The sequence below is a fragment of the Leuciscus leuciscus genome (genome assembly GCF_965113295.1).
Source record: "Leuciscus leuciscus genome assembly, chromosome: 2".
Taxonomy (NCBI): Eukaryota; Metazoa; Chordata; class Actinopteri; order Cypriniformes; family Leuciscidae; genus Leuciscus; species Leuciscus leuciscus.
In genome coordinates, this window is record NC_138726.1 from 33076022 (window position 1) to 33102883 (window position 26862).

General features: G+C 37.6%; 2 protein-coding genes across 3 annotated transcripts; one reads left to right on the forward strand and one right to left on the reverse strand.

Annotated features, from left to right (window-relative positions):
* Positions 1 to 9666: 9666 nt before the first annotated feature.
* puf60b (poly-U binding splicing factor b) lies at positions 9667 to 19935 on the reverse strand. Of its 2 annotated transcripts, XM_082161347.1 has the most exons (12): positions 19803 to 19935; positions 18749 to 18832; positions 18457 to 18552; positions 17643 to 17732; positions 16655 to 16705; positions 15272 to 15433; positions 14464 to 14556; positions 13369 to 13582; positions 12578 to 12768; positions 12215 to 12332; positions 11440 to 11705; positions 9667 to 10400 (listed from the first exon to the last, which is right to left on the reverse strand). In XM_082161347.1, exons 3-12 carry the CDS (start codon positions 18535 to 18537, stop codon positions 10101 to 10103), a joined length of 1566 nt encoding a protein of 521 aa, XP_082017473.1. In that variant the 5' UTR covers positions 18538 to 18552; positions 18749 to 18832; positions 19803 to 19935; the 3' UTR covers positions 9667 to 10100. The 2 variants fall into 2 exon arrangements, with proteins under 2 accessions (XP_082017473.1, XP_082017474.1); XM_082161348.1 differs by lacking the exon at positions 16655 to 16705.
* A 137-nt stretch (positions 19936 to 20072) lies between these two features.
* Positions 20073 to 24911, forward strand: LOC309492399 (uncharacterized protein). Its single transcript, XM_082161349.1, has 3 exons — positions 20073 to 21073; positions 21155 to 21361; positions 22354 to 24911. Exons 1-3 carry the CDS (start codon positions 21013 to 21015, stop codon positions 23592 to 23594), a joined length of 1509 nt encoding a protein of 502 aa, XP_082017475.1. The 5' UTR covers positions 20073 to 21012; the 3' UTR covers positions 23595 to 24911.
* The last annotated feature ends 1951 nt before the right edge of the window (positions 24912 to 26862 follow it).

Here is a 26862-nt window from a genome sequence, read left to right on the forward strand (position 1 = left end):
ACTGAACACATGAATATAAACATTTTCATTAACAAAGGCTAATAAAATATACCGTTCATTGTTAATTCATGTTAGTTGAGGCATTAACTAATGTAAACAAATGAAAGCACAGTGCCAAGGCATTTCAACAAATAATAGAACAAACTTATAGTTTAAATTTTTTACACATGTATACTTGTAATATATGGAACGCATTTTCTGCCAAATTTAAATAAATAAATTAAATTATTAAAATTAAAACCAGATGAACGATTTCATTACAGAAAACTGTATGCAAAAAATGTGACAAAATTGAGAATGAAATTAAATGATTTCATTTTCACAGCATTATCCCTGTCAAAATGAAAAATAAAATGCAATTGGTGATTTCACATTTCATTTTCACTACAGTCTGGAGGCAAGACTGCCAATATTAAAATGAAAAGCCAAACGTGAAAAAGAAACTACAAATACAGTTTTTACAATGCTCTTTAGTAACGCTCACGCAATAATAGTGACACAATTCAAATACAAATGTAAATTTTCGTTTTCATTTTAATTCCTCTTTTATTTCACAGTTTTCATTTTCGTTTTCATTTTCAAAGACAATCTGCATGCAAATTCTATGTTAATGAGTGGGTGTGGCTTATTCTAGTAACGGCGCTGAGACACGCCTTCTGTAAAGCGAAGTCGTCGACGTCCCGTGTGCATGATTTGAATGTGTGAAACGAAATTATTTAAATGTGATTATATTGTATATGGCGAAATCTGTTAGTGCTACAACATTAGAACATGGAAACAACCAGCCTGACCATGTTAGTTATGATGTTATACTCAGACTAGACCATAATCGACGATAAAGGCTCGTTCGTTCTGCTCTCACGGAACAGATAGATTATAATATGCTTATGTATGTACCGTCAGGTGAAATCCTGCAGGTGTCGGCGCTTTCTCCGTCCATGCAATAAATGCACATCCTTACATGAGCGCGGATTTTCTAGCGCATTTAGGCTACTTGAACTTCATAGGCAACATATCTATGGTTTAACCCATTTGAGAGGCGGCCAAAATCAGAATTTAAAATGGACTGAATAAGCTCTCTACGAACTTGACGAACGATGCCGCTCTAACGGACCATAGACTATAAAAAAAAGAGTGACTGACATGTATGCAAATAAATCACTGTCACACACACTCTGAGTAATATTAATTTACTGCATTATACATTTTCAACTAGCAGAATAGTACAGAATCACGATACACAGTCTCACTTGTAGCCACATGTCTTTTAACTATTATAATATTTCGAAGGGCAAAAATAGGAACATTTAATTGGCTTTACATCATCAACTGTCACTTTAGCGCGAGGCCCTGTGCAGTCGCAGACTTGGTACTGTCAGTAGCATAACGTTACTTAAAAGAAAACACAACATTGTGCTTTTGTCAAACTGTAAACTCTTTTCAAACTGTACAAACAAACCTACAACTGTTACCCAATCAAAATCACACACACACTGTTTAAAAGCAAAAAATATTTATCCAACCCTATGATCCAACCCCGTTTAAAGGAACACTCCACCGTTTTTTGAAATAGGGCTTATTAACTTTCTTTCCTACATTTAGATAGGTGGGCAAATGCATTTTTGTCTCAGTGCATGCATTGTTTTAGTTTGACAGGGTCGGCGCTAGCTTAGCTTAGCACAATGAATGGAATCCTTTGTTGCCAGCTAGCATGTCCTGAGTAAAAGTGATTAAAAAAATGTAAAAAACCCACCTAATTACTTCTTGTGGCCTACGTATTCACAACAAGTAGGCTACAAATAGTGATGCAGATTAACACTAGGCGATTTCCTAGGCAGATATTGACTTATATATTAAGGACTATATTAGGGGGAAGCACAGGCGAAGCACTGCTACTTGGGCGTGATATCTCTGCGCCCAAGTAGCAGTGCTTCACCTGTGCTTCCCCCTAATATAGTCCCAAGTCAATATCTGCATAGGAAATCATCTAGTGTTAATCTGCATCGCTATTTGTACTTGTTGTGAATATGCAGGCCACAAGAAGTAATTAGGTGGGTTTTTTTATTTTTTTATATCACTTTTACTCAGGACATGCTAGCTGGCAACAAAGGATTCCATTCATTATGCTAAGCTAAGCTAGCGCCGACCCTGTCAAACTAAAACAATGCATGCACTGAGACAAAAATGCATTTGCCCACCTATCTAAATGTAGGAAAGAAGGTGAATAAGCCCTATTTAAAAAAACGGTGGAGTGTTCCTTTAAAAACAGTCTGTCGGTGCCATCTTTTGGACATTCATCATATTGCATTGGTTTTCATTTCTTGTCCTCAAACGGAGGACTAATCTGTTTATTTTTAAGTTACACATTCTACATTGATTAAAAAAGAAAACCAAATGTGTTTTAATAAACTAATTATATAAAACTATTGGCAGTGCACTACAAATAAACTGGTTATATGCCTTTACTTTATTAATACAACTTTTTTTTTAAATACAAGGCTTAAGACATTTATTTTCCTTTGGTGGTACAGCCTGGGACATGCACATTTTTGTTTTGCTTTTCCCTCCATTGTACCGAACTCGTGACGAACCGTGATGTCTGAACCGAGGTATGAACCGAACCGTGACTTCTGTGTACCGTTCCACTCCTAACTTGTAATAATAATAATAATAATAATAATAATAATAATAATAATAATAATCAATAGGACATTTATCAACTTAACACTCTTGAAAAGAACAGTTTACTTTTCAGTCCTATTATTTAATTGCATTCTTCCAAAAAAGACTTCATGAGTGCTTCCTATGACCCGGAAAACGATCTAGCTCAGCCATCTTGAAGGACATCTCAATTCTCTAATTGCACCGCGAGGATCGAGGAGTGAGGAGTTATTAGCGAGGATGCACAGGTGTATCCAATAAGCATTCCTGTAGCTCAGTGGTAAGAGCATTGTGTTAACAACACAAGGTTGTGGGTTCGATCCCAGGGAATTGCACATACCTATGTATAAATGTATAGGATAATGCAATGTAAGTCGCTTTGGATAAAAGCGCCTGCCAAATGCATAAATGTAAATCCAATGCGGAAGAGCTTTATTGACTAAACGTGACGCGTATAAATTCTCCTCCCCCTACACATCGGTCACAATCATTTTAATTTATACTTTACCTTTGCAGTTTATATAAACACTCATCTCACATATTTCAACAGGTTATCTTGCTTTATTATTATTTATTATGAATTTCTTAAATAACCAAACTAATACAACATAAGGGCAGATCCTCTGAGCGGTGCTGATGACGCTATGAAGTGACGCTCGAGTGATCAAGTATTCCAATGTATAAAAAAGCTTTCTTTCGATTCCTCCGTCCTCATTTTCTTTCCTTGCAGCCTTCCCTCGCACCCTACAGGGAGTGGAGCTGAGACGCGAGGAAAGGAAACGAGGATGCACAAATAAGAATTGAGAAGCACCCATGTCATCCCTAAATGAAAACAAAATGTAAAGGGCTCTTTGGAATCATCCAACAGGTTCATGAGATTTCGGAGGGCCATTTCCTTGTCCCCCTCTTCCATTTTGAGGAAAAGAAGCTCTTCCACGGTGGCCTTGAACACATCTGTTGAATGTACTGTATCCATTGCACAGCCAATTTCATGTGTCTGATTATTGGGAGTTCCTTCATTATAAAATGGCAAAGAAAAATGTAGTTTTAATATTTCATATAAATGTAATATTTGCAATAACACATATACTGACAAATACCTCACTGCTGCTGGATGTAGCTTGTTCTTCACATCTCCTTGGTTTGGAGGTTTTCTTTCCTGTAACACAAATTGGTTGGGATAGGGTGTGATGTAATGTGAGCTGGAGAGAAATAAGGAGATGCCTTTCAGACAAAACTCCAAAGTTAGAGAATTTGTGCCCATCCCATCTCCTTATATTTGGAAAGTCATAATTTAAAATGGAAATATAAAGAAAACCTTAAATATCAACTGTATCCATGCAATTACTTGAGCTGGTAATTATTTGCAGATCAAAATTTAAAGCAAGCCTCCAAACACAACGTGTAGACAGTATCCTGAAAAACAATAAAACTCAGGAAAAATCTATCTATCTATCTATCTATCTATCTATCTATCTATCTATCTACATATATACACTCATAGCTTCTGTTGTCAGACTCCTTGTGCATCCAAAAATCTCACTGGATTATTACAATTAATCGCAAAAGGAATGTTTGGAAATGTAAGCTGATATTTCCTACTGACACACAACAGCAAAAGAAATAGGCCTAAATAACTGTCTTAAAACCATTTTTCTGGGGTGAAAAAAATAATGTGCCTAAGACTTTTGCACAGTAGGCCTATGGATATACAGTGCATATATACATATACACACACACACATATATATATATAGTAGGGGTGAAACGATTCATCAACTACATCGATGTATCGATTTATATTCCTATGATCCAACTACATCGATCTGTGCTCGGCAAGTTGGCCTTCCGAACGACATATATCGATCTAACATCGTTTTAAAAGGTAATGAATCGATTGTATCGATACTAGGAAATAACGCATTGGATTTAAGCACGTCAGACTTTATATGGATGTTTTTTCTAAGCACTTTTAATGATAAAGGCGTTAAACGTTACTAGATTCAGTCTGCCTATCTGTGACGTCATCGCCATGCGTGACACGCTAGCAGCAGCACAAAGACAACATGCAGCGCAAAGTCTCTCACCTCAGAAAAACGGACTTTCCTGTCCTCTCAGCCGCACTCTTCAATTGCAATTGCAATTGCTGTAGGGCTATATCGCTTCACTATATAAACTCACCTAAAGGATTATTAGGAACAGAACACCATACTAATACTGTGTTTGACCCCCTTTCACCTTCAGAACTGCCTTAATTCTACGTGGCATTGATTCAACAAGGTGCTGAAAGCATTCTTAAGAAATGTTGGCCCATATTGATAGGACAGCATCTTGCAGTTGATGGAGATTTGTGGGATGCACATCCAGGGCACGAAGCTCCCGTTCCACCACATCCCAAAGATGCTCTATTGGGTTGAGATCTGGTGACTGTGGGGGCCATTTTAGTACAGTGAACTCATTGTCATGTTCAAGAAACCAATTTGAAATGATTCGAGCTTTGTGACATGGTGCATTATCCTGCTGGAAGTAGCCATCAGAGGATGGGTACATGGTGGTCATAAAGGGATGGACATGGTCAGAAACAATGCTCAGGTAGGCCGTGGCATTTAAACGATGCCCAATTGGCACTAAGGGGCCTAAAGTGTGCCAAGAAAACATCCCCTACACCATTACACCACCACCACCAGCCTGCACAGTGGTAACAAGGCATGATGGATCCATGTTCTCATTCTGTTTACGCCAACATTGTGAATGTCTACCATCTGAATGTCTCAACAGAAATCGAGACTCATCAGACCCGGCAACATTTTTCCAGTCTTCAACTGTTAAATTTTGGTGAGCTCGTGCAAATTGTAGCCTCTTTTTCCTATTTGTAGTGGAGATGAGCGGTACCCGGTGGGGTCTTCTGCTGTTGTAGCCCATCCGCCTCAAGGTTGTGCGTGTTGTGGCTTCACAAATGCTTTGCTGCATACCTCGGTTGTAATGAGTGGTTATTTCAGTCAAAGTTGCTCTTCTATCAGCTTGAATCAGTCAGCCCATTCTCCTCTGACCTCTAACATCAACAAGGCATTTTCGCCCACAGGACTGCCGCATACTGGAGGTTTTTCCCTTTTCACACCATTCTTTGTAAACCCTAGAAATGGTTGTGCGTGAAAATCCCAGTAACTGAGCAGATTGTGAAATACTCAGACCGGCCCGTCTGGCACCAACAACCATGCCACGCTCAAAATTGCTTAAAATCACCTTTCTTTCCCATTCTGACATTCAGTTTGGAGTTCAGGAGATTGTCTTGACCAGGACCACACCCCTAAATGCACTGAAGCAACTGCCATGTGATTGGTTGATTAGATAATTGCATTAATGAGAAATTGAACAGGTGTTCCTAATAATCCTTTAGGTGAGTGTATAAAGCACAAAATAAACTACAAGCATGCAACGTCGTTACGTTTAAAAAAACCAAAAAACCAAAAAAAACCGTGTTGTTCAGATTTATTATCTGCGGACAGATGATGTTGTCAGGCTATATGTCCATGTCATTATTCTATCATTATTTTCATAACTTGTAACGAAATAAAGTCTCTCACCTCAGAAAAACGAAATTTCATGTCCTGTCCTGATGTTATACTGTGCTCGTAGCGTGCACTCTTTAATTGCACGCGCAAACGCACGCTGTATCACTTCACTAAAGCGCAAAAGAAATACGAGCATGCAACGTCGTAAATTAGTAAGTTACGAAATAAAAGTAAAATACCAATAAATTACGTTATTGGTACGTCATGTGTGTTGCTATTTATCAGGAGCAGTTTCCATGTTTCTTTACCAGTTCTTCTAAGTATTGTGTATCACCATGGTAGCCTAATTGTTGTTTGTTTCCATAACAAAATGCCACTTACTGGTTATTTTTGTATATTTTTATATGACTGTGGTGGCTCATACCAAGATTGTATTAACAAAAACTAGTTTGGGAATGCTATTTAATAGCTTAACCTCGGTATGTGTCATATTCTTTTTTTTTTTTCTTTTTTTTTATGTTAAGTAAAGGGGGACAGAACTTTTTGTGTAAACAAATGTATTATAATAGGCCTATATAATTCCTAAAAAGGTGGGTCGCGGCTTCATGACCATGGGGAAATGTGGGTCCCATGGCCAAACTATTCAAAACATCATTCAATGTTGTGATAATTACAATTTCAAGGGAATAATCGACAATTATGATTTTTGTCATAATCGTGCAGTCCTACTTTATTCAAATAAAATGTGAATGCATTTGACATTAATTGTTGTTTACTTGTTTGTTTATCATAATTAATTGATACCTGATTCCCTTACAAGAATTTTTGGCTAAAAAGTCACTGAATCGTTTCTGATCGTATCGTTCTAAATTAACCAATATCGTCCTTGAATCGTATCGACAACCACGAATCTTGATACGAATCGAATCGTTGTTAAAACGAATCGTTACACCCCTAATATATAGCCTATAAAGTTAATTGTAACACTTAACAAATGTGTTACCTAACACGAACTAACAATTAGCTATAGGCTACGTTAACGTTATACTATATTTATTAATCTTTGTTAATCTTAGTTCATAAAAATCCAGCTGTTCATTGTCTGTTCATGTTAATTCACAGTCCATTAACTATTGTTAGCAAATAGGCCTACAACCTTTCATTTGCATATTAGTAAAAGTTTAAAGCCACACTAAGTAGAAATTGTGTTTTTGTCAAACAGCGACCCCTAGAGTCGCTGTGGAATACTTGCACTGTCGTAAATTATATTATAACATTTTTACATGATTGCAGCTAAATCACAAGTAAATGGTCTATTGTCTAGGCCTACTGTATAATTTAATTTGTGTTGTTTTTATTGGAATGTAAACATTACAAAATGCCAGATAACATCAATTAAGTTAAATGTACGTCGTATTATTTCATAACATTGGCCGTTATGATGTCATTAGACATGATTATTGCAATTTATCATAATAGTTTGCAAATTGTGCTCGTTTACACTATTTACAACCTCTACGTTAGGCTTATTTATGATAATTATGTGAGATATTGAAAGCGGTTCTCATGATAATCGCAGGAATCAATCGCAGCGTCATCTGATATCCCTCAGGACTACGTGATAAATACACCTCACAACACCTGAGTTCAGCTGGCAAACTAATTCGTGAGGCATAGCTATCTGATTTATCAAAACGATTCCATTTACACCTAGTCACATAAATGTATTTTTGCGAAACGGATTTAAATTCGATCTTCAATTCTCGCGCTATATGCAGATTTAATTTAGCACGTCACCGAGATATGAGCTGCATTTTATAGATCATCAGCTAAAATTTCAAAATCAAAGACCGCAATAAGAGCGAGCAGTAACAGCCCTGGTAAGATCATTTTTTACTTTTAATTATGAAGATTGTGTGTTAAGCGTCTGCGACTTACTTTCACTTTGATTTGCGATAGTTTGCACGTTGGCTTGATGCAGTTGCTCATCTGCGGTGATGCGTGTTCCAGCGCGTCGTCATATCTGGATATAACATAATAGCCTATACAACGCTCTCACATGTTTTTTTTTTATTGTTTTTTTTAGCATTTTTGGGAGGAGTACAATTTACATATGTGGTTTCAACAACCATATGCATTTACACTTGTCCAGTTTCGTCTGGAATGCGTCTCAGATCTCCTCCTGAAGTGGTTTGAGGGATCGGATTCAAATGCGTTTCGGAGTGCATTTAAACCTGGACTTTTCACGATCGGATAGCTATCTGATCTGAGAAAATGCATGAAGTGGCCAGGTGTAAACAACCCCCATGACAAAAACATACGCACGAAAACCGAAAACAAACGCTGGTTGGCCTCTCACGTCCAAATTTGACGAAGTGATGGGGGAAGTGACGTATGCCGTAAAGCAGTCGAATTTTGTAGTTCTTTTTGTGCTCTTGTTACTACCCGAACACCGAAGTTACATAGTGCCAGTAAAAGCGATACAGACCCTGTCAGGCTATGGCAGACGTGTCATTCAACCTATTGTAAGTCGATGTACCATCACAAGGATCTCGGAAATATATTATGAAGGTTGAAAAGTTACATAGTGTCGCTTTAAATTATCAAAGATTAATAAATGCTGTAGACATGCAGTTCATTCTTAGTTCATGTTAACCAACGCAGTTAACAAATGAAACCTTATTGTAAAGTCTTACCATTAAAACAATAATAAAGTTGCTTCATCGCAAAGCCCATTTATATCACCCAATCTAAAAAGTAGCCTAATTGAACTGTCCGACAAACTCTGAAAAGAATAAAGGATGAAAACAAATGTAAGCTTCCCACACAGCACGGAGTAATAATAAAATGTGAAATACATGCACATAATAGGTATTTAGTTCAGAAGACAAAAGAATTGTTACCAACTCACCCATGGTGTTATGTTTTAATAACTCCGCCCCGTCTGAAATGTGTGCCCTGAAATGTGTGTGGGCGCTGAGAGGCTGCAGCTGGATACTATTGGTTTAATTACAATAAACATCATTAATTATAACCGTGATTAAACTAAGCTATACTTGTTCTATCTCAATGCAGCATATTATATTCTCTGGCTCTGTGCCTGTGGGCATTATTCTCCGACACTGAGCGCGAGCTCGTGAAGCTCCGCCTTCTGTACGGCAGCATCAGCTCATTTGCATTTAAAGGGATACACACTTAAATGGCGCGTTTTTCTCAGCCCCAAAAAGTGACAATTTAAACACGCTGTAACAAATTATCTGTTGGGTATTTTGAGCTAAAATTTCAGATACACACTGGGGACATCAGAGACGTATTTGACACTGTGAAAAGGGGCATAATAGGTGCCATTTAACTTTTGTTTAGCATTTTAAATTTTATTATATCAACACTGATGAGAATATTGCTTCAGAATAATTATATTTATACCACCAAAAAAAAATCCTCCAAGCCTTTGTGTCCTGATCCAACAATCCATATAAATGACGGGACAACACTGCATATTAGACAAATTTATTGTTTTGGTAAAGCCAGAACCAATGTCACCAACACAATGTTTAGAATCTGAACACAATGTCAGTGGAGAAAAAGTTGCCATTTGTGTAAAAAAAAAAAGAAAAAAAAGGGGGTGGTAATGGGGAATTTTTTTATCTTTTCTTCAAATTTAGAAAACAAAACCCTGCAAATAATGACTGTTAAAAAAAATGCAAGTCTTTCACAGTAGGTGACACAAAGTAAATGTATGAGGAGCATGTTTTTTTGTCCTAAGCTAAATCCCACCATTGGGATTTTTCCAATAATATTATTACTATCAACATCAATAAAAAAATAATTACAAGTTTCAAAGAGGCCCGGATCTCAAGCAGCAGTGAGGAAAGCTGGGTAAGTTTGAGTGCCAAGAAACGGGGCCAGTGGCCATTTCGGGACAGTCTTATGCAGTGAGGTCACTGTTATTAAAACGCTCTTGATCGTACAACTCGGCAACAACCTTGCGACCTGCAAACCAGCGGTTGTTGAGAGCTTGGATGGCCTTGTTCATTTCATCAGCATCAGAGAACTCCACGAAGATCTTCACTATTATCTCAGCATCGTCCTCCTCACCCTGTCGTTCCTGGTATATGATAACCCGATTAACAGCACCGTACTTCCCACATTCCTCCATCACTTCGCCTTCCAGGTCATCGTCAATGTCCTCTGGGCCCACCATGTTGCGTAGCACCATAACTGTTGACTGAATGTGGGCAAAGAGAGATGGGAAAAAAAGGATTACATTTATACGATTAACATTTTAAACTTGGCTTCTTGTATAAACTTTTGATTTATTCATTCAATGCCTCCCAAGTAGTGCTCAAAAATTAGTATGATGCAAACTTAAATAATTTTTTTAATTGTAAACTGTAAAGAGTCACTTCTGAATTACTGCTCTTAACTTGCTTTCAGCACTGACCCTTTTACAATTGTGTCTATAATCTTTTAAGGGTTGGTTCACCCAAAAATATTTTGTCATTACTCACTCACCCTCATGTCTTTCCAAATCCATAAGACTTTAGTTCATCTTCTGAACACAAATGATGATCTTTTTGATGGAATCTGAGAGCTTTCTGTCCCTCCATTGACAGCTACAACTACCACTTTGATGTTTCAAAAAGTTCATAAAGAGATCGTAAAACTAATCCATATGAATTGAGCAGTTTAGTAAATTTTCTGAAGAGACTCGATCGCTTTATATGATGAACAGATTTAATTTAGGCTTTTATTCACATATAAACATTCCTTAACTTGCACATCAGTAGTGGTAAACAGAAGCTCAAGCATGTTCGCTTGACGTGCAAAAACCAATGATGTTCATTCTCGTGTTACGAAGCACGTTTGAGCTTCTACAAGAACCAATGAGGTTTATTCTCGCATCAAGCAGGTTCAGTTGAGTTTATGTTTGTCTATCAATGTTTATTTGTGAATAAAAGCCTAAATTTAATCTGTTCATCATATAAAGCGTTAGTCTCTTCAGACAAAACCAACTCAATTCATATGAATTCGTTTTACGATCTCTTTATTAACTTTTTGAAGCGTCAAAGTGGTAGTTGCGTAGCTGTCTATGGAGAGACAGAAAACTCTCAGATGTCACCAAAAAAAAAATCTTAATTTGTGTTCTGAAGATGAACGAAAGTCTTACGGGTTTGGAACGACATGAGGGTGAGTAATTAATGACAGAATTAGAATTTTGGGATAAACTATCTCTTTAACGTACAACCAAGGTGATGCTGTCTAACCTTTGACTGTATGACCGTTTGTTTTCCTCCACTTGCACTGACACTAAGCTGCTCCAGTTCACTGTCCTGTCCATTTCCAACTGGCGCACTCGGATCTTCTTCAGGCCGCCTGTTGTCTTCCTCTCTCTTGACTTCTGTATGTGTTTGAGCAGTAGGTGTTGGTGTTCCCACAGAAGCAGATGTTGTGACTGGTGGGGATGCTAGTACTGGGTTAACCAAACCAACCTGGGGGACTACAGGGAGAGTGGGGCGAGCAGGTGTCACACCTATCGAATGAATTAACGAGAATTATTCAGTTAAGATTCAATTCTCTCTTTAGAGAACAATTTTTGTACAGATTTAAATGCTTTATAAGCTTTCATTTTTGTGACAATTTCATCCAGCTATATTTTCATGATTCTGAAAGCTGTTAATAAGATGCTGTAATGTTACCCCTTGAATATGTATCAATTCAATGCCTGTTCACACCAACACAGCGCCACCAAGTAGTAGTTTTATGTAACAGCAACAGCAGCTCTGGGCATGCGACTAAAAGCAGGAATATTATTGGTTGGCCAGCATTTTTCTTAATTTTCTCATATAAAGAGAGCACTCAAACATCTAAAAATGTTGCACTGGCGACATGCGAATGTTGGTCTGAAGATATTAAAATGTTTATTGCACCAAACATTCATCTAGGTGTGAACAGGCCATTAGGGGGGGTTAAGAATTCAATTTAAACTGCATTAGGCCAATAAAAGTAGTCAAAGATCACTGTTCATTGACTTTTTCAGACCTGTGATGATGCCTGGGGCCTGGGCAGCCAGTACAGCCTGTGGAAGTCCCATTTGCTGACTGAGAATGTGTGCTGGTGAAGCAAGAGAACCCAGCACTGTCGCTCCAGCAACAGCCTCCTGTAAATGCATTAAAACAATAACAAATATGAAATCCCTGATTTCAAACCCTGGTTTCAGTCTGATCTAGTTTGGTGGGCAAACAGACACAGTAACACAACATACACAAGAGATTGTTCAAAATGTTTAATGTGCAGCTGTAAATTCATTAGCATATCATTCTGAAATCTACCAAATTTCCAAAATATGCATTACCCTTATAATAGTAAAGCAGTATTCAGCCTAATCTAAGGTTTAATTCTCACCTGGGCAGTGATCTTGGCAGTGGCAGCAGCAGCCGCCACAGCTGCAGCAGGGGGCAGACCTCCAGGGGTCATAGGTGTCAAGAGAGGCATGGGAGGGGTAACAGCCTTCCCCACTCTTAGGTACTGACCTCCAAGGTCAAACAGGTTCATAGATGAGACGGCATCCAGCGATGACTGAGGCTTATCGTATTCTACCCATGATGAAATGGACAGACCAGTTCCTCAATTTAGGCAATTGTTTTCATATATTTCTTGAATCTGTCAACACATTTTGTTCTTTCTTGCACTAATTTCCTTTAGTTGATGTACTTGTAATTGAAAGGAAAACGCTGCTAGCATCTTTCTAATGCAGGGATGTCCAATCCTGCTCCTGGAGGGCCACTGTCCAGCAGAGTTTAGCTCCAATCCCAATTAAACACACCTGAACCAGATAATCAAGGTCTTAGTAGGCATTCTAGAAATTTCCAGGTAGGGGTGTTGAGGCAGGCTAGAGCTAAACTCTGCTGGACAGTGGCCCTCCAGGACTGAGTTTGGACACCCCTTTTCTAATGTCTCTAAACCTGTACATACATAAGCATTTTGTAACCATTCACATTTTAACTTGCCATCTCTAGGTAAAGAGCATGGCACAACTCAGTGAACTTCACTGGAAATATCTGGATCTGGAAAGACATTTCATAAGCATGATGCTGGAACACTGTGGAATTTAATTCACAGTTGTACAGTAGTACAACATACAGCAATGACTCAATCTCCACACAGTGTTTACAATGCTTACTAGAGCAGCTCACCAATAAATCCGTAGCCCTTGTGCTTTCCCGTGGTGGGTTCCCGCACCAGCATGCAACTTTTAATCTTTCCGAAGGCCTCAAAGACGCTCTTGATGTCCTCGTCAGATAGATCAGGGTGGATAGAGGCAACATAGATTCGGTTGAAGGCACGTGCCTCCTCTGCCAGTTGGTCAATGATAGGCTGCGCCTGTCCAATGTTACTTGGCCGCCCCACCTACAGTACACATACCAGCACATGTGCCACTAAGTGGAAGTGTATAAAGGAATGAGTGTGTGCGTGCGTGTGTATGTTAATGCACGTGGTTGAGAAAGGGAAGAACGGGAAAAACTGCACTACCAGTCTAAAAAATAACTTAAGTACAGTATAAGATAAACTTTAATGTAGCTCAGCCCTCAAACTAATAAAGTTATCAGAAGACATTTTCACTATGCTAGAAATTTACATGGAAAATACATTCTGTGATAACCTTTATATCTGTTGTTTTGCAAGCTTAAAATAAAATCTTTTTTTTTTTTTTACAAAGGCAAATAAATAGGATAGCACTTTAACAGTAGCTAATTATTGTCTAGTCACTATAAGATCATAGATGTTAAAAGGACAATAAATAGTTGATTAATGTTTGATCACTAATATGTGTCTGTGATTGTTAAAAAACAGTTTGTTTTTTATTTGTTGGCATCTGTACTGCAGTTGGGGCGGCCAAGCAAACACCAGCCAGGCGCAGCCCATCATCAGCACATCCCAGACAGAGAAGAACCTGCCTCAAACGAACAATTCTTTCTGCAGCTCCTAGAGAAAATGAGCTCCGAAAACAAACAGTATGACAGTATGGAAGCATGACATCGCATACGCTCATTCAGGTTAGAGGACAGAAACACACATGAAGATGAGAGCACCTAAGTAGTGCACAAGCACACACACACACACACACACACACACACACACACACCAGGTACTGGCAGGGCTAAAGTAAGTCTACAGACAGCTTCTCTGCATCTTGCAAACACAAAAGCAACAAATCAGAAAAAAATAGCTCACTGTCAAAGAGCTGTTTAAACAGGAGTTTTAGATTGATTGTCCTGTTTGGAACCCACCTTAATGTTCCTCCCACCCAGCATGACTGAGTTCATCTGCTCCAAGGCCAGCTGAGCTGCTTCAGGAACTTCATACTCAACAAAGGCAAAGCCCTGTGACAGAATTTCCAATGTGTACAATGTTTACATGCTTCCTGCCTTTCACAGTAGGGTGAATTTCACTAAAGTTTGTATGGGTCATATCCACCATACTCACAGAAATAAAAAAAATATCTCATAAAAAATTAAATACATTTTGCTTTTATTTAATTCAAAAGTTTGGGGTCAGTGTTTTTGAAAGAAATACTTATATTCTGAAAGGATGCATTGAATTGATAAAAAAATAACAGTAAAGACATTTATAATGTTACAAAAGATATATATTTTTTTAACTATTTATCAAAGAATCCTGCAAAAATGTATCACGGTTTCCACAAAAATATTATTTGTGGAATACATTGATAGTAATAAGAAATGTTTCTAGAGTAACATATCAGCATATTAGAATGATTTCTAAAGGATCATGTAATTGAAGACTGGAGTAATGGCTAAAAAAAAATTGCTTTGCATTGCAGAAATAATTTATATTTTAAAGTATATTCAAATGATCAAATAAATACAGGCTTGATGACTTTTTTGCTCAGAAATACTTTTCAAAAACATTAAAAATAGTAATGTTTCCAAAGTCTTGACCCGCACTGAACACATTCATATAATTTGTAGCACTACTACATATTATTCTACATTGTCTATTTGCAAATGTATTATTTAATTCTGCAGATTTTGGAAAAAATACAACTCAGAAATGTTCTAGACTCTAAAAACATACCTTGTGTTTCATGGTGACAGAGTCCCAGGACATATCAATGCTCTTAATAGGACCAAAGGGGGCGAAGGCCTGCCGGATGGTATCCTCCCCCAGCTCGTAATAAATGGAGCCCACATACACACGACACATGATGGCCAGAGCTCTCTGCCTCTGTGCTGCCACCTGGTGGTCATGAAAGGAAGAGACAACAGGAGAGAATATTGGCTACTGAATAAAAAACAGGGGAAAAACAAAGCACCAAAACAATGAGATCAAATATAGCAAGGGATTAAAGATTTTTTTAGCTTGTTTTTAGTGCTAGTTTCCACTTCCTTTGGTCCTCTATGCTTACTCATTACTTACATCACTTACCATTAACGACAAGCACAGCATCGTGAATTAGGAACATGTGGCACAGCCCCTTCTTACCATATTGAGAGTGCTGCTTGCACGTTCCTAAATTAGCGTGTGTGCTTGCAGACTAAAACATGTAGCGTTAAAACTAACCTGAATTCTATCCAAGAATACTGATAGCCTAAATAGTTAACATTTCAAAGTAACCCCTTAGCACAACTAAATACCCTGCATAATGAGCTGATGTGAAATCAGTTCTCTTTTCATGAGGTGAGCTTTTGGACTTACATATCAGATCACTGTTGAGGGAGAATCAGCATAAAGCTATCTATTTTACACTTTTCTTCTTTTTTGTCTTTTTTTTTTACACCAAACACATTTATCATTCAAGTTTTAAATTGTATGTCAGTCACATGACGAAAGTATACGATTACACACAAGGCTCAAAGTTTAGGCAGATTCAATTTGGATTGTCGTAGTGACCGCTATCCCTCTTTTTCAGCAGACAAAGATGACAATTATATGCCACAGCATATTCACAAAGGAGAAATGGATCATCCACACCATTCACAACACACAATCCCCATAAGATTTCTTGTGACAAAAATGGAGCTTCAGGTTGAGAAATAAACTTCAATCAATGACCAGTTAAATGAGGGCGCACACACACAGGTGGCCATGCAGTGATTCAGGATGGCAAATATGGGAAGGATTGTCAGTAAATTAGTGTCCTGTGTAATTGTCATATTAAAACACTATAATGACCTATAATATCCTGATCCTGTTATTTAAAACAGCTCCCATGGCATTCATTAACACTGAAACAGTACAGTCAGTTTATGGAGGTAGTTCATGTTGTGTCATCTTGCATCCTGCTTAATGAAATGGGTGACCAAAAACAAACATTTCATTCACCACAAAGCCAAGTCTGCTTTTTAAATATGCTGCTGCAATGTCTAGTGTGTCAGGCCAATGCCGGTTAAAGAAGGGTAACGGTCATTATTCCAAAATGCGTACAGAAAGTAAATAATAGTTAATTAATCTATTGACCGATTGTAAAGATGAGAGAGGATCTCCAAAGCCCATTGTCACTGCTGCCATCTGAAACACAGTAAAGATGGAAAAGTGCTGAAAAAGGTTAGATATCTCTTTTATCCTTTGAAGACAGACATAGTATTCCAGACAGTCTCTCTGACTGGTGGTCAATGCCTCCGAACTCAACTTTAAACCCTGCCCACCTCTTTAAATCACCACTTAAATTTGTCTGAAACCTGAAACATTTCACAGTTAAAGCAACAGAGACACTAACAGGCATTGCTTTCAACAAAGGCAACAAGTAAGCCGCTCAGATTTTCCAAGAAATAAACTGAGCATAGGGTGTGTATAAGAATCCTTTGGATAACTCAATCTGTTGTTGACTTTTCAGTCATCATGACGTCTGCTTTGGAAGTGCAGTGCATGCAGTACTATGTCCAATTTCTTGATTCATAGATACATTTAAACAGAAACCCTTAATCTAGGTGTGGTAGTAACAAGTATGAGTCCCAGAAATACCAGACCTCAAACAAATAATGCATGATGAGTTCCAGTGGAGTGTTTCAGTCTAATGCTGAGGCTAATCAGACAAAAAAAAGAAAAAAAAGAGCATTCACAAACTTGTGATGTGTGAAAAAACTGAAGGGACTTCCTGAAGGTCAAAAACTTGCCATTATCAATTTCACACAGCTTACAGGAGTTGTTCTTACAGATATCATGTCGTTTAAAAATAATCCTAATGTATAAATAAAATAGTACCCAATATTTTATAAGATGCAAGTATGAAATATTAATTCCTTTTTGCAGACTTCTGTAGGATTTATAATGCTGGAAAGACAATGAACCCTTTACATGACATGCCAGTGGGTACACCATGTGGTTTTAGTTACACTACAGGTTTGACAAAATCAGATGCATCAATTCTGTACATTTTCTCAGACAAGAAAGCAACATTTAATACATTTAAAGCATTCTTCATATTCAGATCATCGTATCAGCTCACCTGTAAGTTAGTGAGCTGCTGCTGCTGGTGGGCGATGGTCTGTTTCACTAAAACACTCTTGATGCTCTGTTCCATTGCATACTTCTTAGCCTAAAAAGAGAACACAAATTAAGCAAGGAGGCTGGTGAGTTTTAAAGGGTTAGTTCACCCAAAAATGAAAATTACCCCATGATTTACTCAGCCTCAAGTCATCCTAGGTGTATATGACATTCTTCTTTCAGACAAATACAATCGGAGTTATATTTTAAAAAATTCCTGGCTCTTCCAAGCTTTATAATGTGAGTTAATGGCTCACATGGGCTAGGGTAAATCAGGGTGAGTAAATCATGGGCTAATTTTCAGCTTTGGGTGAACTATCCCTTTAAGAGTGGCTATTTACTATATAATTCCAAATGCACAATTTTTCCAATATGTGCTACATATTTGTGTGCTTATTACTACAATGGCTACGTTTACATGCACAACTTTTGTTTCAATTAGACTGAATTCATTACGATTGGTGAATCTGAATGTAGTGTTTACATGAACGCTAAACGTGATCGGGTTGATGTCAAAAAATTTGTACCAACCTTTAAAATGAAAAAAGCTCCAATCCAACTTATGCAGAAGCATCCTGTGGCCTTGACTCTTAATTATGAATCTATTATTAGATGGAGCTGTGGCACAGCAGTAGTACGCAAGCTCTTGACACATTGGAGCAGGTGATGCAGGTTGGAGTTTGGCAGATGACCTGTACTGACCCCCTCCCCCCTCTTGTCTCCAACAAAGATAAAAAGTAAAAAAAAAAAGTAAAACAATAGAGAACTATTATTACCTTCTGTAGCGCCTCCTGCTGCTCCGGAGTAAGAGGCGGTAATCCAAGCTTTGCACCTGTGCCTTGTCCATTCTCCATCATCAGACCTTTGCCTCACTGAGAATGGACATATAAGAATAAAATCAGAATAAAAAGGCACATATTCAAGTTGTATTGAGACTAGATAGTGAGTCTACTTAGCATCTGCATATGTTAACTTATGACTTCTTCAATCTCAAAACAGACAAATAAAGAAAGAAACCAAATGTATTCAAGTTATACAATTAGGCAAAGGACCAATTCTGCAGCTTACCTATGAGGCGAACCTTACTGTGCCAACCAGGATCGGGAAGCCCGTGTAGAGTTGCTGGCAAAGCACTCACAATTTAACAATGATCTGTGGTTCATGGAAACGCATATAGCATAATTTAAATCACTGTTCAAGTGCAATGAGATGAAGCTTTTAAAGGGATAGCTGTCTTACTTTCTTCCATGGAAAACAAAAGGTTAAGGCCTCAATCACCAATTACTTTTTCAATTAATCTCCTATTGTGTTCCACAGGAGAAAGTCTGTCAAACAGTTAGCATCAACATTAAAAAAAATTATTTTGGGGGAACTATCCCTTTAAGAAACTGCTAGTAGTCATTATACAGTATATTGTCTTTCCTGACAGAAACATGCTAACACAATGCACTTTCTTCATGCTCAATCAAACTTACTACTAGATTATTTCTTCTGCAAGATGCAAACTGGTAAGAATCTAACATAAAACTGATTCACGAGCCAGTATTATTCGTACTGAAAACAATGTGCCCATAAAAATCTTAGCTGCTATAAGAAACATTACAAAACTGGACCACTCATAGAAACCTTCATTTGCGTTTGGTTTTGGTGGTCTTTCTGGCTTAACGTAAACACACAATCATCACTTAAGTGAACTGAGAGTTTTAGCACCTTCAGACTGGCTATATATCAACAAAGAGAGGTTGCAGACACGGCAGTGGCGCGCTTTGCTGGTACATTACAGCAGCAAACATCCTAGCTGACTTACAGCTTTTAGATACAGTGATTTAGTCAAGAGGTGCAGGATTCATATATATGCGTCTTAAACAAACGGCAGCCGCTTTGTAATATATGGTAAATAATAGAGAATTCTGAAATAAGCGCCATAGCAACTTGCTACTAGCCTAGTTAGCAATGAACAGAGGCTAACGAGCCTTCATACAGGCCTCGTGTACACACGACTTGAGATATATTGAAACAGTAAGAGGCTTATTGCGACTAATTTCACCTGTGCTAACTGTAACCACGGAGATGTTAAAACTATTTTTATATTTAGGTAAACACGTTAGGTAATCATCATTACCGCAGTGTTCCGCGTTACCGCCATGTAGTGATCCACATTGAAGACGCTTGCAGCCCCACAGAAACACGGCAGAACCTAGAGCGGTCCGCGCGGCTTCCGGTAGCGCCACGGCTGCTGCTGATCACGTGATCGAGAACGGTAGTTAGCAAATGGACTTATGGCGAATAATCTCACATTTTATGAATGTATTTTTAAGCTTTTCACCTTTGAAAAACAGTTTTATGTTTGTTTGTTTTTTGCTTATTTATGTGGAAAATGTGACGTTCGTAAAAGCCAAGCCTAGTGTATTTGAGCCAAAGACACGCCTCCTGCAGGCTTTAAAAATCAAACCAGCAGCTGCCTTTCTAGTTTTGTAAAAATCGTGGAGGATTTCAAACAAACGTCTTCTTCTCCGGTGCAACAGCAATCGTTTTCTCATTTAAGTATACTGCCACCCCCTGGGCACAAAATGGGAACGAATTTAGAGGCATTGCATTGTAAGTGTCGTTGATCCATTTAGGAAACACTGCTGTAGCGTATCATCTGATTGATACTGATAGGCATCACACCTTTTTTTTTTATACTAATATTTATTTCACTTGAATAATATCGTAAAAAGTCCCATAACTTTTAGTAGAAAACCTGGCAGAAATGCTCTGTCTGATCTTAACTGGTGTGCGTTTTCCAAAAGCAACTATGTTCGCAAGTTGTTACCAACAAAGATCAACGGAACTTGAGACAATTATAGTCGGCTAACGGTGGGAGAAACGCACCACTGACTACAACTGTAAACCAGCAGGTTTACGGGAATCCGCAGAGACATTACCCTTAATGCGGAAGTAGGAAGTAAATTAAAAAAAAACATTTACACCTTCAAGACGATCCTCGATCTTTGTGTACTTCGTGTCTGTTCGATCTTGTGTTTAACGCCATAAATGAGTATTGAACTTAAGTGTAGTAGTCGATGTGCGGCGACTGAAGCAGCGCTGAAGTGATCATCACTGTCATGCTGTAACGTTAGGTAACGTTAGGCTACTGCACTCTCTGGGCAGCAAAAGTTTCACCTTTAATTCCGGAGCTTGTGTCAATAACGTTACTGTAACGGTGATTAAAATGTTAACTTACTGTTAGAAACTGTTTAAGAATCTATGCGGTCCATTGGAGCATATGCACCTGCTTCAGAAAAGATTAATGCATTTTACTATTTGACGGACCGAAAATAATACAAGGCATGGATGTTCTTCTGGCGGCAATAGAGATACTAACGAACCCATCTGGACACCAAGAGCACTGTGAGTAAGCCTGTCCCGATAGTTAAGAAATCACGTCATCATTGTTATATGTAATATGTTTTTGTATCTAATTACATTTAGTGATTAAGGTGAGTGAAGAGAAGCCAGGTTCAAGCCCACCTCCTTGTGGTCAACCGAGTGTGTTTGGCATTTGTGTGGAGTTAAAAAAAGATGCTGATGTTAAGGATGAGGAAGCCTCTGGCATGTGTCCAGCCAACCCGGATTCACTCCTCCAGGATTCAAGAACCATGCTCATAGATAGGGAAGAGGCTGGAGTCCCAAAGCAAGGTAAAACGGCCAAACAACAAATCTGTGCTCACATTTTACAGAAGCCATCACCATGAATAAAATCCCATTTAGGTTGGGCTCTTCCACAACTTGCCACAATAAATCTGTGCAGTGAATTTGCTTTAGACTAGAGGGATGTGGACCGTACTCTTTAAGAGATTATATAGTAGTAATAATTAACAGGATATTACTTTACTTGTAAGCATAAGCTATGCTATGACTGCCTGAAATCCATTTAAGAATGAGCAATTGTCTGATAAGTCTGTTACAATCACAGACAGCAGGACAATATTTTTTCTTGTTGAAATCAAAGTTTGTGTGTTACCAAACTGTATGTTATTTTGGTGGAAACTCATATTTCACATCACTAATACGGCTAATACTAAAGTAAAATTTAGCCCATTGGGCTGGTAAATCACTCTTCTGCTGATGTTTAACAAAAAATTGTTGTGGGAAAAAATCCTGTTCAGCTATGGTCATGGTAATAATTTTGGTAATTGTATTTTTAATTGAATTCAATTTATTTTATTGTTAATATTAATACATTGTAAAAAAGAAAGAAAAAAATATATTTTTGTTTACTTTTGTGGGATAAACATCTTGATCCTGAAGCAAAACCATTTGAGAACCACTAACTTTAAGTGTTATCAATATAGCCTACAGTACCATTCAACAGTTTCATCACTGATTTATTGTTAGAGGGTTCAAAAGCATTTATTCGAAATAGTTTTTTTTTTTTTTACTTTACTATCACTTTTGGCTAATTTATTGTGTCCTTGCTAAATAAAAGTAATAATAATAATAATTTAAAAAAAAACATTACTGACCCCATACTTTTGAATACTGGTTAATTTCAAAAGACAACGGGCTGCCTTATTTGAAGTGATTTGTTGTCAACAAATGCAATTCTATTTGAAATGAATAGTAAGATGTTCTATTGTTCATGTTAAACTCACTGCATGCTACATGCCCATTGTCTGTTTTCTTATTAGAAACTGGTAAAAGAAAAAGGAGTTGCTCAAGAAAGAGCACAAAAACAGGAGTCCGCTCTAACAGATCAATTCACCATTGCTTTAAATGCGGACGAAACTTCAAAACATCAGTTCACTTTAAAAGACATAAACTAGTTCATTCAGGAGAGAGGCCTCATGGTTGCACTGAATGTGGCAAGAGGTTCATCACATCTTCTGAACTAAAAGTGCATCTGCGTGTTCATTCAGGAGAAAAACCCTACCACTGTTCTGAATGTGGCAAGAGCTTTGCTCAGTCGGGGTCCTTTTCTAATCACCGCAGACTTCATAAAGGTGAAAAACGGTATCACTGCCCTGATTGTAACAAGGGTTTCCAGCAACTTATAGATCTACGAATTCACCAAAGGATTCATACGGGAGAGAAGCCGTATCTGTGCTCACAATGCTGGAAGGCCTTTACTACATCCGGTGCATTACGAGTTCACTTAAGAACTCACACTGGTGAAAAACCTTACGAGTGCAAAGAGTGCGGGAAGACGTTCTGCCAGCTGGGCGGACTTAAAGTTCACAGGCGCGTTCATTCAGGAGAAAGGCCTTACGCGTGCCCCGTGTGCGAGAAGCGCTTCAAGGGACATGCCAATTTGATCGCACACAAGCGCATTCACACAGGAGAAAAGCCTTATTCATGCACTGTGTGCAGAAAAACATTCACTGACAGCAGGAGACTAAAAGAGCACCAGCCCCCCGAGTCAGAAAAGAAACAGTTTAGTTGCGGCATCTGTAGTGAAGCTTTCAGTGTGCTCTGTCAACTTAAAGAGCACCAGCAATGTCACAAAGGAGAGAAGCATTATCATTGTACTGATTGTGGAAAGGCCTTTACTCATATGTATTTACTGAGGAGTCACCAGCGCGCTCACTCGGATGAGAAGCCCTATTCTTGCACTGAATGTGGAAAGTGCTTCCGCCGTTCATATGAGCTGAAAATGCACGTGAACACTCACAGTGAAGCACGACCTCATCCTTGCTCTGAGTGTGGAAAGAGCTTCCGCAGGGCTGCGGAGCTTAGGATACATCAGAGAGTACATACGGGAGAAAAGCCTTATACCTGCTCCATCTGCGGCACAGGCTTCAAACAGACGTCACAAGTCAAAGTGCACGAGCGCACTCACACGGGAGAAAGGCCGTTCCTCTGCCCGGAGTGTGGGAAGACCTTTAAAGACAAGAGAAGCCTGCTAACACACCAGAGAGTGAACCATAAATAAAGAAATCCTTCTATTAATATAAAAATGAAACATCATTCATGATAATTTTGTAAAATCCTAATAAGCTTTACAGATATTTATTTCAACAATGTTTTTCATGCTTCTTTAATTAACCATGAACAATTCTTGCGCATGCACCTGTGGAACAGGCCTTAAGACACTAACAGTTTACAGGCGGTAGACAATAAGGACACTGAAGAGACCGTTCTACTGACTCTGAAAAACACCAGGAGAAAGATGCACAGGGTCCCTGATCACCTGTGTGAACGTGCCATAGTCCTGCTGCAGGGAGGCATGAGGACTGCAGATATGGACCGCTGTCTGTAATGTCAGACGCCTAAGAAAATGCTACAAGGAAATAGAAAGAATAGCTGATCGTCCTTGCAGTGCAAAACCACGTGTAATGTGTATGTGTAATTTTTATGTTCATACAAATATATACACATTAGGAAATTTGCTGGGGGAAAAAGCAGTTAAAATTGAGATGGTGGTTCTTTTTTTTTTCTGAGTTTATATTATTGAGTGTTGAAATCACATCGGTCACAGTGGTGAAGTTTTAACATGCTGATTGCTATAGGCTATTACTCTGTTGGTTGTAAATTCAAATAACTGATGATTTTATTCTTGCTTGTGTCTTAAACTATCCACTCCAGGATGTTTTGGGGGTTATGTTCTGGAATATGAATATCATATATCTTATTCATTATTCAAGGGTTATTCAGAAAGAACTTGTCTGTCTGACCTTTCTTTGAAGAGAAATTGCTTATGGATTTTCAGGGTTTTCATACAGGTGGGACTAGTTTGTATTGTGATAGCAGTGAAGTATTTGCATTTAATATACATGAATGATTTCTATTTATTTGATAATACATTTTCTTATCGTATAATTAAATCATACTGAAAAACTATTTTGAGTACAATGTAAAGACCTTTATTTTTTACATGTATTATAGAACAATTATCACAAACCTTTACACAAATAAATTCTCTCTCCTTTATAAAAGTGAAAGACAATTGTTAGATTATTTCTTTATTCCTGAGTTCCGTCAAATACTCTGTCCCTTTAGTCTATGGCCGTGGGAAGAGAGATGACCACTGAGACAATGTTCTATGTTTAAACTCCAGCTCTCTGCATCCCATCTTGTTTCCAGTACAATAGCTCATCCTGTAACCTTGAAATTCCTTCACGTATACAAGCTGAGAGCCTATTTCTTCTTACAACACTTTCTTACCAAAGAGGCCTACAAGGAAGTTCATCTCATTGAAGGCTGGGTATACTACTACATACCATATGATAATCTTAGGCCTCAAATTAAATTTTTTTTTTTTTTTAAATGACAGAGGAGCATTATTTATAACACTAATAACAGTATTCTCATATACACTACCAGTTAAAAGTTTTCACATTTTTATTTCTGGATTCTTTGATGAATAGAAAGTTCAAAAGAACAGCATTTATCTGAAATAGAAAGCTTTTGTAACATTAAACACTACCGTTCAAAAGTTTGGAGTCAGTAGGAATTTGTATTCAATTTTTGGGGGAAAGAAATAAAAGGAATCAATACTTTTATTTATCAAGGATAAATTAAATTGATAAAAAGTTACAGTAAATACATTTATAATGTTACAAAAGATTATATATCAAATAAATCATCAAAGAATCCTGATTTTTTTTTTATTTTATTTTTTTTACAAAAATGTTTGAGTAATGATGCTGAAAATTCGGCTTTGATCACAGAATAAGTTACATATTAAAATATATTAAAATAGAAAACAGTTATTTTAAATTGACATAATATTCAACAATATTATTTTTTGTTGTTGTTGTATTTTAATCAAATAAATGCAGCCTTGGTGAGCAGAAGAGACTTCTTTTAAAAACATAAAAAATATTACCGATCCAAAACTTTTGAACGGCAGTGTGTGTACATAAACATTTTTCAAGAAAATTAGCAGGAAATACAGCAGATCCTTTGACATTACATGGATACATGTTCAATAAATCCATGTAAGAAAATAAAAACAACACACTTCTTTGCCAATTGATGGTCAATTGGCATCACAAGGTATTCTTCATTCATGACATTTCAATGGGTGCTTCCCATAAATAACCACATAAAACTGAGCAGCAGCAGCTTTGCACAAGGTACTCTTTAAAATAACAGGTTTCAAAATGGGGTTTTCGCAGTGACACCACAGAAGAACCATTTTGGCTTCCCCAAATAACTTTTCAGTGAACAGTTCTTACATTTATTTTTTCTTCTTAGTTTAATAATCTAAAGGACTTTTTTTAAAGGACTCCAATGATTCCAATGGACCAGATTCCAATGGATTTAAATGTTCTTCATGGGATTATAGATTCCTACATTAAACCTTTTATTTTTAAGAGTGTATGATAAAATAGCACTGAAAATAATGAGCCTGCCACTATGTAGATGAGCTGTTCATTTCAAGATCAACCAAAAGAGGGCAGTATGTAAATTTGAATGCATTTGCCATCACTCATTTAAGGTTTTAGGTTTATGTTACATAATACCTCATCAGCGTCAAATCTACCTTTAGAGCAGTGTTACAAGTGCATATCAATAACCCTTTTTCCTTGTAGTGAGATCATTTTTAAAGTTGTTTCTTACATGTTGTAGTGTAGACTACAGTACTTGATAGTCTACACTTTTATTATTATTTTTAGACAATTAAATTTTTAATTTGATAAAGTTGATAAAGAAAAACTGATTCACACAGAGTCTTTGTCTGAAAACTCAAAACCTTTCATGGGTCTGCACCACCAGACCTTAAGAATCTGACTGACAGCCTGGTCTGTGCATATATTATCCACACATTTTTACTCTTGACATCCACTATTACAACATGGGGGTGTTAACCATGAACTGAAAATGGGAAAAGATGGCATGGATGTCAAAAAGGAGACAATAAATCTCTAGAAAGAATTTTTGAAAAAAAAGCAGAATTAAGAGAAAACGTTACTATAGGCAGTGTCTCACAGTAGGCCACTTCACTCACACTGTGCTGACTGTGACTGTCACGGATTGCAGACAATGCGTTCTGCTTAGTGTGTAAATATCTTTACATAAAGTCAGAAGATAAGAACAAGAACACATATTAAATGTGTATTCATACCTGAAAAGTTTTTATTTTAATTTTTTAAGGTTTGATAGTGGTGGATTTATTGCCACTAAATCTCCCTACTTCGCAATTAATGTCCTGTTTTTTTTTAATGCTGTACATGTAATTGTTGAAAACATACATT

Bases quoted from the DNA above. Each gene is read 5' to 3' on its own strand.
- LOC309492399 (XM_082161349.1), top strand. From the start codon at position 21,013: ATGGATGTTCTTCTGGCGGCAATAGAGATACTAACGAACCCATCTGGA. The intron at 21,074-21,154 runs GTGAGTAAGCCT...AATTACATTTAG, and splicing joins ATCTGGACACCAAGAGCACT to TGATTAAGGTGAGTGAAGAG. The intron at 21,362-22,353 runs GTAAAACGGCCA...TTTTCTTATTAG, and splicing joins GGCTGGAGTCCCAAAGCAAG to AAACTGGTAAAAGAAAAAGG.
- puf60b (XM_082161347.1), bottom strand. From the start codon at position 18,537: ATGATGGAGAATGGACAAGGCACAGGTGCAAAGCTTGGATTACCGCCT. The intron at 14,557-15,271 runs GTATGTTTTTAG...ATTCTGTCACAG, and splicing joins CTGTCACCATGAAACACAAG to GGCTTTGCCTTTGTTGAGTA. The intron at 12,333-12,577 runs GTGAGAATTAAA...ATGCATTTACAG, and splicing joins CTGCCAAGATCACTGCCCAG to GAGGCTGTTGCTGGAGCGAC.